Raw genomic sequence first — 17,924 nt, 5'->3', positions numbered from 1 at the left:
AATTAATAAATTAAGAGCTATCCACATATTAGAAGGCTTTATACTCTAATAAAATCTTTCCTCAAACCGTTTGTCCGTAGAATTCTCTTTGTGTCTTGTTCTATTAATTAACTTGATATAGAAATTAAATTAAAAGTTATGAAAAAATAAAAATGAATTAATTCTCAACACTGTAACTAACATGACTTGATTATCAAACATTTACAAATAAATTATTTGAAATAAAATTATTAAAATAACTTAGAAATTATAATCTCGGTAATCATGCAATTCCCATTAGAGACAGACTCGTAATGCATGACGGTAGTTCCAAAAGTAAAGCCTCCTGTTTTATTTATTTATTTTTTTTTTAACTCCAAAAGTTTAAGAGCTACAAAGACGGAAGTGGTGTAGCAGTTACTTTCTCTAGGGAATCAATGCCCCCCCCCTTCTGAACTGAATTCTTTGGCCATAGGTTGGCCTCTCATCTAACAGGGCGCATTGATTCATTTGCTCCCGAAAGTCTTGAGGGAATATCACTCAGTCAGAATCGGCCTTCAGCCTAGCAACACCTCTCCTCTCTTGTCCACTGGACATCTCGACCTAGCATCGACGGTCTCCACTGGAGACAACTGCTAACTGGGGACGACACAGAAAATATCTTAACTGACCGACACCGACCTCAAAGGAACTTTCTATTCCTTCTTCTTCTATCACAGTCCGACCTTCAACTTCTGCTGCAAATAAATATCTTTTTACGTTGTTACTGTTGAAAAGAAGTTTGTTGTTCATGTCGTGCTGTAATCATTAAATATATTTTATTAGTGGATACAAACCAGTACTTTACTAAAGTGGTATCATTAAAACAAGCAGCTTTTTGTGTTCAAGAATTTATTTTTCTACATAGTCGCCACCATTCTCAATGCACTTTTGCCAGGAATTCAATGACGTATCTTTGCTTCTGACGCACGTCCATAACAGCAGTGCTTTCTTAGAGTCTCACACCGTAAATACCTACAACGCATAGATTAAGCTTTCATTTAGTCATCATAATGAAATTTGAAATTCCCTCTGATCCATTCAGGCGGAATTAAAAAATAGGAGCCATTACATTTCGAACGCTCCATATACATTATAAGAAAATTCAAGTAAAAACGTGAAAGAAAAATATATGTGGTGGAGGAAAATTTGAATTTCTATAAAAATTAGACAGCAAAAAAAAAGTAAAACACAAAAATACACCTATTTAAATGCTTAAAGCAATTTTTTTTTATAAACTTGTTTATTTTGCAAAGGATGTTTTAGAATAAAAGGCATCAACAGTTCTTGGACATAGAGGTTGGTACAAATAAACTTCAGTCTATGCATAACTTGCCCACCAAGTTTCTGTCATGAATACCCAACAATCTTTGTTTTATCATTGTTCAATGATCAATCTTTGTTTTATCATTGTTCAATGATATGCAGCAACACTTTGGTGATAGACTCATCAGTAAGATGGTGTGATCCTGAATGGGCTTCACATCCATCAGATCTTCCCTCCGATTTATATTTGTATCTCAAAGATAATGTCCATCCAGACAATCCCCAGATAAGTGGTGACTTAACACTCTCGAAAACTCTCAAATTGAGGCCTCACCACCAAAGGTGAACGTTTATTTAACATATCTTATTGGATTTTCAAAATCAGACCCAAATAGCATTTAATTTGACAAATCAAACTTTGATTCTGACTAGCCAATTTTCATTTCTTATTGTTGTACCATGTTGTTGACGATATACTATTGTATTTTACTTCAATTTATTTTTTAAAATTACTTGTTCTGGTCCAGATGATTGCTAATGTTAAATATTTTTAAACAATTATCTAAAAATAAAAATCAGTTAGACATAATTCATATTTGGATTGAAAACTATATGAGAAGTTGTCTTCCTTATGTCTAAATAAATAAAACATTTTAAAATAAAATTACATTAACACTGGGTAAAGTACAGCTAGTTCTTGGTATTTTCATCATATTTAAGTCTGTAAAAAAACAACATTGAGAAAGGCGGATGGCACATTTGCCGAAATAGCGACTTGATGAAGACAATAGTCTGAAGACAAACATTATAAACAATGATAACTCTTCATTTCAAGAATTTAAAAAAAAATGAAAAAATATTCTGGGTTTCATTTATTGAGATTGTCGGACTGACTTCCTCATCTTGGTTGTTATAGTCACAACGTTTCGGCCGTTTTGTCCTCCGGCCTTCATCAAACTGGGGAACCGTTTGTTAGGAGCCTCGAACCCAACCCTTTATTATTATTACGGGGGTACTGTGTTCGGACTCCAGCTAGGCTCTGGGACATAGTTGCTGATTCTCTGTTTTGAATGTTACTTTTCACTGCCTTCGTTCAGGATTGAACTCAGCACCTTGAATAACAACATAGGTTTAACATTAACAAAAACCAACTAAGAATTGTCCTAGTGACATATAGCCGAGTGGTCCTAGATGTATCAAAGTTTACAGTTACTCAAAGGTGCTGAGTTCAATCAATTAGTGAAAAGTAACATTGAAAACAGAGGATCAGCAACTATGTCCCAGAGTCTAGCTGGAGTCTGAACATGGTACCCCCGTAATAATAATAAAGGGTTGGGTTTGAGACTCCTAACAAACGGTCCCCCAGTTCGATACAAAACACCTGATGAAGGCCGGAGGGCAAAACGGCCGAAATAGTGTGACTATAACAACCAAGATGAGGAAGTCAGTCCAACAATCTCAATAAATGAAAACACCTCATCTCAAAAATACAGACAATTACTGTTCTGGGCTTGTATGCCACATGTGATAGTTTTAATTGGTTTCCATTGAATATGAATCTAGTGCGAGGAGATGTTTCTTGTCACTGAAAGTAAAGGTTCATAGTCAATTCCTTGATGATCTGACCAAACTTCAACAAGTCGAAATCCCGAAAATCTTGAAAAAGTTCGCCTTACAATCACCAAAGATCATCATCAGAACATGGAAGAAACATTAAATTAAATAAGAGATCTCAATTATAGAATCAGATTGGAATCCTTAGGATTAACTACTGTACTAGAGATATCCATGTTTCTAATCTCTACTCCACCATGATAATGTTACAAATCAAACACCATAGAGTGAGGATGAGAGTAATAGATAGAAACTTAGTAAGAGATGGGTAACTTAATGAGTAAACTGCAAATCATGGCTGATTAGAACAATTTAAATGGATATAACTCAATGCAATCACAAAACCGAGAAATATTTTAACATGTATTTTGTGTGATTAAAATATTCTGTAAAACGAGTGGAAGATATACATATAAAATAATACAATAACATTTAAAGGTTTTTATGTAGGTTACTAATTGTTATACAGAAAAAAAAAGAAAAAAAAAGAAATATAGGTAATATCAACAGAGACACTAAATTAATTCTAAAAATAGATTTTACTGAATTGAAGTTGAAAAATTTGGTTATTTTTTTTCAAATTTCTCCCTTTGATTTAACCCAATTTTTTTTTATCTAAAATTTATATTCTATTTCTATTTTGGTCTAACCACGATTATTTCCCTTTAACTGCTAGAATCATCTATCCAAAGATGTGTACTTTTTTTTTTTTTAACTAATTAATGAGCATTATCTCCCCTGATTCACAACAGAGTGCTAAGGTCTCAGTCTGTCTAGTCACTTTATACATGATAGTCGGGTATTTATCCAGATTGACACTTATAGCGATAAACACTAATGAAAAAAACTTTTATATATTTATATACGTACTTGCCATGGAATAAAGATTGTATATCCCAAAATTCTGAAAAATTGATCAAGTAGTTGTTTTATTTTCAAAACAAATCTGCCATTTTTTTTACCGATAAATAACAAACGAGGCGATGTTCCTCGAGAGAATATAATAAGGGGAGGTAATCAGTGGTTATTTCTACAGTTTCCACGTGCATTAGGGTTGTCTGCCTTTATCGATTTGTTGATTTAATTTTTTTTTTCACCTCTTCGAAACAGTAAAAAATTTTCTGTTCAAACATATATAATTTTATTATTATGATTTTAAAAAAATTCCGTGTCCTCTTCCACCTTTTGCCCTTCAAAAAGAATTGTTTTATGGATTTATGTGGGTCTCTGATGAGTTGTTTGGTTTACCTACACCATTCAATGAAACACATGTAAGACATACCACATATCAAATAAAATGATATGGATGTTATTAAAATACCCTTGTGGTAGTTGAATTGTTTACAAATGATATACAGTGCTGGCAAAAAGAAAGTCCGCACTCGTAATTTTTTCAAAAACTGCAAATTTAAGCTAAATTGAATGTAACTGTTTAAACAAGCAATACCTCATTTGATTCGCCTTTTATTCCTCTATAATTTTACCTGTTCATATTTGACTTTTAATTAAAATATTCTAGTGGTCACGTCAATTTAAAAACATAACTTCAAATTGAGAAAAAGAAAGTCCGCAGCAATACATTTGCTTAAAACCAACTTAAATTATTGCCCCTAAATCCGTTTAAAATATTCACCAACAGGCAACAAAGCATCTCTAATCGTAATTGTTGTTGTTCCAGGTTATACAACGTAACATTTAGTCCATATGCCACAACTTTCTCTTAGTGATCGTCAGGAGCTCATTCATCTCCACCTTTCTGCACTACACTGAAATTAAACTACAAAAAAAATAAAAATAAAATCTAAAATTTATAATTTTCTGATCGTTCATCCCACCTTCTTTTCTAAGTCCAGACAAACACTGACTCAATACAGATAGTTATTTACATTATAGCGGGAGAAGAAAGCGTTTGGCATTACCCAGCCATAAAATATGCTTAAATATATTTTAATTCATGCAGATTTCATATCTATTATTACAGAGCCAATTCTCTATTGAATATTATATTGTACCTAATATATAAAACTGATTTCAAAAGATTTAAAAAAAAAAAATGACTTGGGTGCCATCAGCTTAGCACTCCAGCTGCATTCCTACCATATGAGCTATCGACAGATAGATGAGAAAGATTTAAAATTAAACCACTTCAAGCTATCATTAAATCTTCACATGTGCAAAACTAATAAAAATATGTTGGCAAGTTGAAATGAACATTTTGCATTTCAACTTACTGACTTCTGTGTGTGTTCTACATCCATCCAAACAAAGATTTCACTCGTTATAAACCATCATTTTTGTATAATTACTATTTCCTTTTAATTTCAGTGTTATGTGACCAGTAGTTTCAGAGTTTATCTGTTAAATATTTACAGACAGACACGCACACATACATGCATCAACTAGTTTATTTATAAATATTTATTTTTTTACATTTTTTAAAATTAAATTAGAAATTCTCATAAAGAATAAGTTGTGGAATACACTAAAAACCACAATGTTTAGTTTTCTTTTTAAAGTTATTTTAAGTTTGAAAAATATCTAAAATTTTCCTTTTTAAATCTTCATTATTTGTGAAATCACTTGACATTAACTAATGAAGCACATTTCGACACTAGTGCACTTTCAACCGGAAGTACGTTTTCTGTTTTCATTTTTTTAAAAGTTCTGGTAGGAAAACGGGGGGACAATCCGTATTTTAATAATTTTTTTCATTAATAATTTCTCAGAAGATGGACTTAAATGCACTCAATTTAGAAGACAGTTTTCATTTTTCTTTCAACCAAATAAAAATTAATTTTTTTACAGGCGCACTGATTACTGTTTTTATGAAAGATATGTGAATGCAGAACAGACATGATTTACATGGAAACTGAAAACACTAATGGCTTTAGGAGGATATATCCTATACGACATGGTCAGAAAGTCATTTGAAATAATACATTTGTCAAAATTTCAATTAATTCAATAAACATTTCAGTGTTAAATATTGACCAGGCAACATTAAGTTGGCTTGACGATTATTATAATCGTTGTTGATTTTTGTAAGAGTAGAATGCCAGAAAGTCTGTTATCAAAGCAAAATAAATATTCACAGATAAAATTATTTATGCTAAAAACTTCCCAAAAATGTTAATACGGTGAAAAGAATGTTAGAATATAAATAAAATATATGACGAAGGTAGATCATCCAATTTGTGTCTTGGTTCCGTGGAGTTGATGACGTAATGAGATAACTTAATAATACACGTGACGAGTTTAGTCAGAGTTTGGAGAGAGACAGGAAAAGTCGGACATGAAAGATATCGTCTCCGCGTTTTGAAAGCTGAGAGAAATGCAACTTTAGCATAATGTAGAAAATTAAGTCTTGCAGCCCTGATGCGAAGTCAAGAATAAAGTTATATGAAATTTAAAACCTATTGTTGTTGGATTTCCTTTGAAGGGAGATGAATAATGAGAAGACATAAACCACAATGGAGAGGTATGTTTTTTGACTGAATGTTAATGAACTGTTTTATAATATGTGAAACATCCACACATACATACAACAACAACAGAAGAATATTTTAACCACTAGACGTCACGCACTGTATATATCACAATATTAAAGAGAATCTGTTAAATACATGCTGTTAATATACACTCATTCCACTATTTAATATCAGTAAGTAATGTTTGCTGTTGTTACTTTGTTATTTTATTGAACTTGTTTCACATTAACAGAAAATTTTGGGTTGGAAAAAAATCATTAAAATTTGGATTGTCTCCCACTTGCTCTACTTCTCCCAAAAATGAAAACAAAAAAGAAAAATACTTCTGTTTAGTTAAAGTGCACTACTGCCCAAAATTCTCCATATATTTACACTTCAATAAACAATCAAACATATTATAACTAGTACGATTATGCTGTTTAATATCTTTCCCAATTTTATTATAATTAAATTCACATGGAAAAAATAGTTGTCTTTTTATATTACAAATTATACTTCACTCAACTCCTGCTGATGCTTACATTCGTTTGAATATCTAATGAATTATCTCCCTTAGTGTTTCACTTAAAAGATTATCTACTTGTACATATAGACATCGAAACAGAAACACTATGCATACTAATATGTTAGAGATTTTGTGAAAGTAATAACATTAAAACTTATTTCCTGTTAAATTTCTAAGGAACAAATGGTACGTTTAAGGATAAATATCCAATGGATTTCAGAACATACAGAGTTAGTCCCAAATATTGATGAAAAATCCTTCGTCAGTTCCTGAAATGGTGGAATCAACTTACAATTTTGTTTTCACTTTAAAGAACTAAAAAATTATCTAATTGTATCTCTAGCGAAACTCTAATCCTAAACAAACACTTTGCACGTTCATTTTTGTCTGCATTTCTGCATTTTTACATACCTTTTGTAGCTTTCAAATTGCAAAATGCTTTAGCTATTTTTTGGACTGACTATAGATTCTCTGTCAATACTCGGGACTGACTGTAAGTACTGAAATCCACTGACTAAATTAATAAACCTTGCAAGTAATGTAGGAATATGGGTTGCTACAACTCTGGTGTCTACAGACAGACCACCATCATTTCTTGGCTGAGAATCTCGGCTCTAAATCTGATAATATAACTATCCAAAGCAAAAGATCGGCAATCATTTATTGTAAACTTGGGCCCAACTGTAACTGCATAATCTTGTTTCGAGGAGTTGCTATTTTGAAAAGCGAAGATAGTGTGGATGGCTGATCCAGAAAATGTATCCAGAGCATTGTCTTCGGAAAGTAGGCCATCCCTTTTCCCTTTTGTGATTCATGAGTAATTTAACCGATGTTTTTTGTGATCGTTTTTTTTTTTTGTGTGTGTGTGTGTGGGTGTGCTATGGTGTAGATGATTGTATATCATCTGTAGCTAAGTGCTTGAGTATACGTCTGGCAAGTTTGGAGATAGTTCCAGTTTCCAAGTCAACACCGGTAGCCATGACTTCATGGATGACAGTGTCGATTCCATGATCTTTGAAAGCATCGGAAAATGTGTCATCTGAAAATTAAAGAAAAAATTATTCTTTGGGATTTAAAAATTTTGTTTTGCAAGAACTTATTCATTTGTTTTTTCTTTTGAATCGTTGGTACATGTTCAGAAGAATAATATAAAATTCGATTTAATTCCTTCCAAAAAATGCGTTGACCTGGTAAGAATTATTTCAAATAGCTGTTGTCTTTTAAAAAAAAAACATGGGATATAACTCTGTATTCATCCATACAGAGTTACTTCTTTTTAGTTTGAACAAGTAATAATATTTTTTGAAAAAAAAAACAAAGTCATAGTTTAAAAAAAAGAAAGGCAAAACAAAGGAAAATGAAAATACTACCAGACAGACATTCTTAAATGAAGGGATGTAACTCTGTATTCGTCCATACAGTATTACTTCTTTTTGTTTGAAACAAAACAATATTTTGGAAAAAAGACATTGTTTAAAAAACAAAGCAAATGGCGAGTAAAAACATTTAAATATTAATAGATTTTCATGTAAATCGTTGCTGCATGTTGCCAAGAAGAATAAAATATGATTTAATTCCTTCCAAAAAATACTTTGTCTATGTTGGAATTATTTTTAAATGGCTGCTGTCTTTTAAAAAGGGATATAACTCTGTATCAGGAAATTATAATCTTTGTATCTACAAAAGTGAGAATGTGTGTGTGTGTGTGAGGATACTTTTCAACCTATATACTTAACGAATTTTTGATCTATAAACTTGAAATTTGGTATATAGGGTATTCAGATATGTGGAAAACTTTTTAATCAGTTGTCATCTGAAGAAAAACGAGCTTCTAAGGGGTCAAAATTCGTTAGTGTGGGTCATCAGATTCTTATCAGTTTGTCAACTGTTTCACGAATGTGCATGCGTGAATGGTTCACGAAAGATTCCTTATGTTAAGAATAAGTAAGTTTTAAAACATTTTTAAAGTGCGTTTCAAGGTGGTCTAATGGTTATCGTACTTTACTCACTGTCTTGAGGTTTTGGTTTCGATCTCAGCTCGAGTAATTATTTTTACTTACAGGAAGTGCACTGTTTCAAAAAAACATAATACTCATATACATGTCTTATTTTATTTCCATTTTCTTTTTTATTTTTACTTGATTTTTTTTTTGTTTAATATCTATGGTATTTCTGTTTAGAATAAATAAAAAATCTGCATCATTAATTAAAATATGATAATTTTGCATACAAGTAGCCCTATTGCAGCCAGATGGCTGCATATTGTGAAAGAATGACCGCTGGTCTAAACTGACCATCCTGGTCAAATCAGAGAAAGTCCCTTTTTTGTTTTTGTTTTTTTAATTAGACAGAGAAAATGGAAGTAATTTTTTTTAAAAAAGTAAGCAAAAAAAATCTTGTATTTTTCAACCAATATTAATCGAAACCTTTTTACTTAATTTCTTCTTTTTTTTTTTGTTGCAAATCAGAGAAAGTCCTTTTTTTTTATTTTGTTAATCAGATGGAGAAAATGGAAGTAATTTTTTTTTTAAATAAAAAAAATCTTGTATTTTTCAACTAATATTAATCGTTGACTGTTGCTGTTACTCCCACCGATTTAATGCCTCTCACCACAACTTTGCCTAAAGGCTGCTGATGCTACTCCCACCAATTTAACTCCTATCACCACTACTATTTTTGTCTTTACTGCTACTCCCACCGATTTAACTCTTATCACCACTACTACTTTGCATTTATTTTGCATTTCCATACACCAAACATGTATATGAATACCGCTAAAACATTCGCTGGGTCCATAAGCTTCATTTTGGTACCTAAATTGCCTGGGTGGGTTGCCTGTAGGCTGACTTAAACACACACACACATCCACAGATAGTACAGAAATTTATAATAGGATTTCACAACTGGGCAACGCCAGGCAGCCTGTTAGTCTAGTCTTGTATATTTCTCTAGCTCTCTTGAACATGAGCTCAATCTAATAATACTAAACCAGCAGTGGCAATGTTAAATATGTATACTCTCAATGTTCTAATCTCTTTTTCATGCTGTTTCTTGTCTTTGTTTCTTTTGCTGCTGTTTCTTCCCAATAATCCAAAATATTTTCTATTCTTATATGTAATGTATTTATGTATACTTGTCTTGACATCACTTATTTAAATCGATACTCCAAGTGTCACTCTTTGGTTTGTATTATTAGACTTATTGAATCAGGGGTCAAGAGTGAAATTGAACTTCTGAGTAAATCAGACTTCATGAGTAAAACTGGTTGTGAGTGGCTCAGGGGTCATGATTTAAGCTTCACTCTATGCATGACTTGTCCACCAAGTTTCAGTCATAAATACCCAATAGTCTTAGGCAGATGAAGTATTCTGAAATCTGAACAGTATTAATTGGATGGACCAATTCCTCACTCTTCAAATGACTCATGAATGAGGCTTTTCACTTTTTTTCTTTGAAGATTGTAATGATTGATATGGGGTAGCCAAACCAGCAGCCAACATTCCCCTGCTTTTTATTGAAACCAACCGAGAGCTCTTTTTAGTATCCTCACTGTTCCCTTAAGTGCAATTGTCTGGATCTCTTTTGCACTTGGTTCACCAGGAATATTAGTTAAGTAGGACTTCAGGTTCTTCTTCGTAATAACTGGTATGATTTACATCGCTGTAAGATTCCAGTTTCTTTTCATATCATACATGAGATCTTGATATTTGGTCTGTTTCTCTCTTTCAACTCTGTGCAGACCTCCATCATTAGGGACACTCACTTCAACCAAGGTTGCCACTCTTTCTGACTTATTCCATATAACTACGTCAGGTTTCACAGAAGTACTTATGAAAATAAACAAAGAAAAAAAAAGCTAGGAACAATTCTCACCTGTTACGAGGTTTCTGATTGTCCAAAGAGAAAGGTGAACAAAGTTTGGATCGGTGGATTTGAGGAATGTATCAAGGTAGACTATGATGTTGTGTAAATTTTCTTCTTTCTGGTAATCAGTTAAAGTTTCTGTTTAAAACAAAACAATTGTGTAATTCAGGTAAAAGTTATGGGGAAAAAAATGAGCAAAAAAATGAGCAAAAAAAAAAACAATTTGGTTAAGTAAAATAATATAATAATCAGTTAGTAATGAGATAAATTTTAAAGGATTAATATTCTAGTAAGTAGAATTTCTGAAAAATAATATGTTAATCTGATAGAATTTCTGGAAAAATGTAATAATCTAATATACAGGTAAAATTTCTGGAACAAATGAATAATTTGGTAATCAGAATTTCTGGGAACAATAATCAAGAATTTTTGGTAATCTGGTAAAAATTCTGGAAAAAATATCTGGTAATTGTAACATCATAAACTGTCTTCTTTGTTTTCTCCCTCATAATAGTAGGAGAGTAAAGTGAATATTTTGTTTACTTTCAGACATATTTTGTCCTTTAATCCTCACATTCCATGAGCGATGTTTCTGACAAAGGGAGAAGAATCGCTGTAGTTTGTGTTCGAATCTATCGTTTTTTTGACTTTGAAACGGTATTAAAAAAAGCTTAAGCTCCTCACATGAACTAGTTTCATGTCTTGTCTCAAGCAATTTCCACAAAAAAAAAATATTGAATTGTTTGGACTTGTTTTCGTCATGGCCCCTTAACACAATGAACAAAGTGTTAGGTAATAATCAGTTCTAAATGACAGTCTTCTAGAGATTGAAGGTTCAATCCTCAGTACAGACAATGCTAAGAATATAAGTTATTTAAGTTTTCTTCCTAGTCATAGCTGATGGAATGAGAATATTTTACCCCTGTGAATTAAATAATATATGGCATAATCACGTTAACACACCAATTTCCATTAGATTACCGAAACTGAGCAACGTTCAGCCTGGTCGGTATTAAAATGGGCGACCATTTGGGAATTATAGGTGCTGTATGTGCTCTCCACTTATCTCGGCATTGTTTCTAGTCATCTAGTACTTCTTGTCACGAGAACTCAAACAGTGCTGATTCAGAAGTGTGGTTGTGGATTGTGCAACCCTTGCCTTACAATTACATACACAGCTACCCTTGAAGTGGGTGTTCATCTGTCACGGAGGCATCAGTGGATTAAATAAAAGGTTGAGTTCAAAATTCTATTCAGTTTCGACTGTATTACTTTCTGGCTTTCTTCCAGCATCTTTTTGATTTTTAGGAAATCCAAACATGACTAGATTGCTCTCATTCCATTCCATGTTTGATGTTTTTATGATAATTTTTAGTTCTGAACAAAATTTTGGAACATATAAAGAATCCAATGCTATTCGCACTATTCTTCTCATCTTGGAACTCATGAATCTGTATGCCCACTGATGAAATAAAGGATTAGGTTCAAAATTCCACACAGATTCCCGAGTTCCATATAAAAATTCCCAAATTGCAGATCAGAGGTTACAACGGCAATAACATCCGGGGAGGAAGGGTACGGAGGTGACGGTGGCTATGTGATTATCAACGCGAACCGAAAACCTAGGTGTGCCAAGTTTGAATCCAGTTCATTACACGGAAACATTTTCATCAAACCCCCATTTGACCTTGTGCCTTACTTCCTGGAAAGGAGTCAAATAAAATAAAATAAGATAAGGATAGCAGTCTAAACATTACAAATAAGATTAGATGGGATTTAAATAAAAACAGATAATAAAGACATGTACATCAGTTTACATTTTTTTTTTTAGATCTGAGTAGTTTTTTGTTTATATCCATTAGAGGCGTTGAGTGAAATTTGAAAATAAAATAAGCTATGTATTGAACACGTTTGGAGCTAAATAACTGCAACGCGAAATTTTTTATAAACTAAACGAGTGTTTATTTCTTTAGAAATATATTTTGGAGATATACTCTTTTGTCAATCTATATATATTTTTTTCTTTTCTTCGCCATAAGGTCGAATGGAAGAATGTTCAATGAATTAAGTCCACATGTTGTTAGCTGCAGGGTTTTTATGTAGTCGGATAGTACGCGTGGTCACGCGGTTTGGAAAGCTTTGGGACTGAGAGCAAAGTGTAATAGATGTTCCAATATTACACTTTATTTTTTTCTTGTCCTCAGGCAGTGAATGAAACATCGTTTTAAACTGAACAAATTTTATTTTTGTCCAAATTCAGAATGACTCTTTTGAGGGAACTATATTCTTCCCACATTAAAAACCGACCTTGTGTCTAACTTTGCCCTTGGGGAGGGGCGGGGGTGCAAGTAAATGGAAACTATTTAATGTATCGTTTTCATAGTAATAAAAAATATATACAGTAACTCGATCGATTCTTTAAATTATGAAACAGTTATCTACACTTTTCGACGTACCACGGCTCATCAGCATAGCTGACTCTACTAGGGTTTGAACCCTCAACCACAGGTACTATGATCGAGTGCGGATATCGTTATACCATGATGCCCCAGTTAAAATTGCATGCTATTTTATCGCTTTTAAAGTTATATCAAATTTTTGTTGATCTTTTAACGATAATTAAATTCAGTATATTAGATTATTTAAATTGGTATTACAATTTAAAGAAAAAGTAATTTTTTGACTCTTTCAAATTTTGGCGCCTCAGTAAATGTAGTAGATTGAAAGAAAATTAAGAAGGAAACATAAATAAAAAAAGATGTAGGAAAAATAAAAAGGAAACGATGTGAAAAAGAAATAAATTGGTTTGGTTGTTTCGTTTTATGGCATAACAACCCTTTTCGGACTATTTAATGATGAATCCAGTCATTTTGGAAAAGTTTTTATGACATCAAGTTGTTTATATTTTCAAATATTTTTTCATGCTGTTTGGTTTGGTTGCTTTATAAAAGGAAAATTGTTTGTATTTTTAGCCTTGCAGAACATGCTTGAGTTTTGCAAATGGAAAACAAAAAAATAACATTAATGCATTTTAGGTCAAGAATCCAATATATTTAGATAGCATGATATGATAACATCAGAAGAAATAAATTAGAAAATGAAGAGAGAAAAAAGAAAAGAAATAGATAAAGAAAGATAGAAACAAAAAAGGAATAAATAATGAAAAGAAGGGAAAAAGAAAAAAAGGAAATAAAGAAATACAGTAGAACGCCGGGATACGGTGCCCCCCCCTGGTTACTTTATTTACCTCACCTTACGGTGTTATTTATAAAGTTATTTGATTATATACATGTGTATTATATACTATACCGTATTTTGCTATTAATTTTTAATGCCGTATCCCGGGGTTCTATTGTAGATAAAGATAGAAAAAGTTTACGTACCATTAATAAGTATTTGACATATTGTCCCTGCACAATTATATTGGACTTCAGGGTTTGGATTTTGAGAAGCCATTATCACTAATTGCTGGAAAACTTTGCCCTCCTCCAATTGGAGTAAACAAAATTTGATATCATCTAAAAAAAAAAAAAAAAAATATTAGGACAACAAAAAAAAAAAAAGATTAGAACAAATAATAGAAAATTCCGAGAGAAATTATTTAAATCTTTTAAAATATAATATACGAAGTTATCTTTTCAAAGTCGTATCTAAATAGCAATATATCTGATAAATCGTCCAAGGATGGAGTACTGAATAAGAAAATAATTAACTTTATCTTGTAATCTTTGTGTATGAACAAAAAAGGTTGTAAATCATAATTTGAAAAATCTTAACCCCCTTCATATATATATATATATATATATATATATATATATATATATATATATATATGAAAAGTATAAAAGTTTAGGATTTTTTTTTATTCGTTTTGTATTGGTGACATGCAGGAATACAAAATATCATTTTGAAAAAAATTAAACGTTTTTTTACAAGAACACACTTTTCGACCGATCCATCGGTCTTCCTCAGTGTAGTTAAAGAGATGCTCATGCATGGAGGCAGGAAGAGGAAGGAGGAGAAACTTTACCCAATAAGAAGGTGCTATGTCAGTTTTAAATACATATGCATATAAGTATGCAAAAACACACATGCACACAATACATATATACATATAAAAAAAATTAAACAGTAAATGAAGTTGCACGTTTAATTGTTTAATATTTTGAATTCCAACGATATTTATTCCAAAAGAGAACAAAAAATCCAAACACTATAAGAACGTATAGAGGAGAGATGTTGTATAATCATTTGAAAGTCAACGGCTACTTTGTTTTCGTTCGAAAAAAAAAAAAAAAAAAAACAGGAACAAAAACGTTGCTTTCAACTTCAACTGTATTTTGAAACAGATATGGAACGCTCTTTTAAACATGTATATATACATATATATATACACACACATATGTAAACGTGTGCGCATATACATACACGTATGTACCTATACATACGTACACAAACCTACACAGATATAAAAGCATATGTAGGGAGAGAGAAAGAGGGGGGCGGGAGAAGAGAGATACAGGTGTATAGAAAATACATATATACATACGGGAATATGAATAAAATCAACACTTAGAGAAAATGTGTTTTGAAAACACGCACACACATATATATGCATACATACAAATATATACATAAATATATATATATATATATATATACATACATACATATGCATTTGCATAATATATATATATATATATATATATATATATATATATATATATATATATATATATATATATATATACATAGACCTATATAAGGAGAGAGGAAGGGGAAAGAGAGATGCAGATGTCCGGGAAAAGAAGGGATGAAGATACTGGTTAAACCTAATATATATGTACACATATGCACACGCACACACACACACACACACACACACACACACACACACACACATATATATATATATATATACATAGATAGCTACACAAGTATACACACACACATACACATATCTATATGTACAGGAATATGAAGAAAGTTAAAAACTTAGAAAAATGTGGAGGTTTGAGAAAGAGAATTAATAGGTTTTCCTAACCCTACCATGCATATATATATATATATATATATATATATATATATATATATATATATATATATATATATATATTTGCATACTTCATTTCCATTAAGGGAATTTCCTTTTAACAATGTTCTATTGTCAAAGTGTTTTTTATTCAAGAAGTCTGAAGAAATGCTGGTTATGTGAAAATTTTCAAACGCCATAATGCTAGAAATTGTCCAACTGGTATTGAAACAATTGTAACTTACAATGAAATACACTTTTTGTTGCTATCAATTCCTTTTTTGAAGTCTTCGTTTTTTTTAATATAGTATATATATATACAAAATTAAGATGGAGAGTGAAAGAGAGGTGGAGATTCTATCCATTCGTCCGCATTAATTTTCTCATGTACCCACCAACACTTCCAACATAAAAACAAAAAAATACTAAAAGGTAACTATAAAACATGACAATCCAAACGAGAAAAATACAATATATTTGTAGCAGTTACATAACAGATTTATTTCTTCTGTATGTACACACAATTGGTTGCGTAATGTTTAGTTGTAGTCACGTCATCATTTTCCGGATCACTTATAAATGGGAAACGTGTTTATTCAGACATGCAATGTTGTTTTCTCTGCAGCAATAAAAGATTAGTCAACTTACCTTCAGCTGCAAGAATCGATATGGCACCAGTGACTTCTCCCAGAACTTCAGAGCTGCAATCCGTTTTCATGGTGACAGAAACCAGCATTTCCAAACTTCTACGTTTTATAATCTATGAAGAAACCAAAATTTAAAATTTTAGTCACGTTGCCATTTACTTTATAGTTTGCCAACTGAAAATAATATTTCAACTTTTCAAAATTCTTAATCTTGACAAGAAACCGTATGTTAATTCTGTTAGTAGTTAATTGCTTTGCCACGAGAGTAATATGTGACACAAGGTCGTTTTTTATGTGGTGGGGGAAAACCAGCTCCTCAAAAAGGGGCACTCTAGCAGTAGGCAAAAAAAAAGAAAAAATGCCTTAGTCAATGTAGGGGAAACCCTTCTATACTAAGGACAAAATAACTTGTGTAGAATCAGAACATACTACACTTGGATCTCAACCCAAATTGTTATGTACGTAATCATCAAACAATATCGCTTTTCCTACCATCTCTCTTCAACTATTTTTACTTAGTAGTTGAGAAAAATATCGATAACATTATGTCTTTGTGTTAGTTTGTTTTTAGTGGCCTTCTGTTCTGTGTGTGATAGTCTACTGTTATTTCTACATACATGTATGTGTGTATGTCAACAACATTCACCTTGGGCAGGTTAAACCAACTTTCTCCAGAGGAGGAAGTGTCAAGGGAATATTAAATCCACAAGCGGTTCCCAGTCGCATGTATATCCTTGTCAAGGGAGATGATGTTAAGTTTTTTTAGTTCTTGCAGGACAATGTCGACATCCTCCTACTGGTATTCTCAAATAAGCACCCATCTAGAACTGACCAGGCTCAACCTTGCTTAACTTTGGTGATATAACGAGAACCTGTGTATCAACATGATTATGCTGCATTATTTCTACATATGAAAGAGATGTACACTATCCCTATGTCAGGATAAAAAGTAAATTAAGTCTGGGCTTGGTGTTGTCACAAACACCAAGAAACCATGAAAAATGACACCAAGCAAATAAAAAAGCCGTGAATATGAGTAGAAAGATCTGGGCATCATGATCAGTAGATGCTCCCTTAATAACAAACATGAAGGAGTTGGTCAGTATCCTGTTATTATTGACTCTTTTATTTTAGGTACCAAAGTACAACCGGTCAAATCCAGGTAAATGAATATGATCCACATAAACTAAAGATCACACAGAGGAAAAAAAATGGATCGCAAAAGAATAGACATAAGAGAAAGAAGCTGAATTACATGAAGAACATGAAGCAGATATATTGACTTTTCTGTAACTGTTGGTCACAGATTAAACAAGCACACTTTTAAAACGGGATGCTAAGTAAAACAAGAACATCTACACGTAAAAACGAACACAATACTGAAATTACAAAATACTGAAGACAAGATCACAGAACTTACTGAGGTAGAAGTGATAGAAGTTGAATGCATAAAAGAAATTATAAAAGAGGACAAAGTGAAACTACTATTC

The 17,924-nt window shown here is 31.9% G+C and overlaps 1 protein-coding gene across 1 annotated transcript in view; it reads right to left on the bottom strand.

The window, feature by feature from the left end:
• Window positions 1-6,801: 6,801 nt before the first annotated feature.
• LOC145295910 (uncharacterized) overlaps window positions 6,802-17,924 on the bottom strand; it is a 220,837-nt gene continuing 209,714 nt past the window's right edge. Inside the window, exons 11-14 of the mRNA XM_080141681.1 lie at window positions 16,436-16,547; window positions 14,139-14,273; window positions 10,765-10,893; window positions 6,802-7,930 (exon numbers count right to left, since the gene is read on the bottom strand). Of these exons, the coding sequence (XP_079997807.1) occupies window positions 7,770-7,930; window positions 10,765-10,893; window positions 14,139-14,273; window positions 16,436-16,547 (537 nt within the window). The 3' untranslated portion in view covers window positions 6,802-7,769. The remainder of the gene's footprint in view (window positions 7,931-10,764; window positions 10,894-14,138; window positions 14,274-16,435; window positions 16,548-17,924) is intronic.

The sequence above is a fragment of the Euprymna scolopes genome, chromosome 16 (genome assembly GCF_053919585.1).
Source record: "Euprymna scolopes isolate OS-2025 chromosome 16, ASM5391958v1, whole genome shotgun sequence".
Classification (NCBI taxonomy): Eukaryota; Metazoa; Mollusca; class Cephalopoda; order Sepiida; family Sepiolidae; genus Euprymna; species Euprymna scolopes.
Note: the sequence above shows the minus strand (reverse complement) of the source record. Positions and strands in the feature narration are given on the sequence as shown.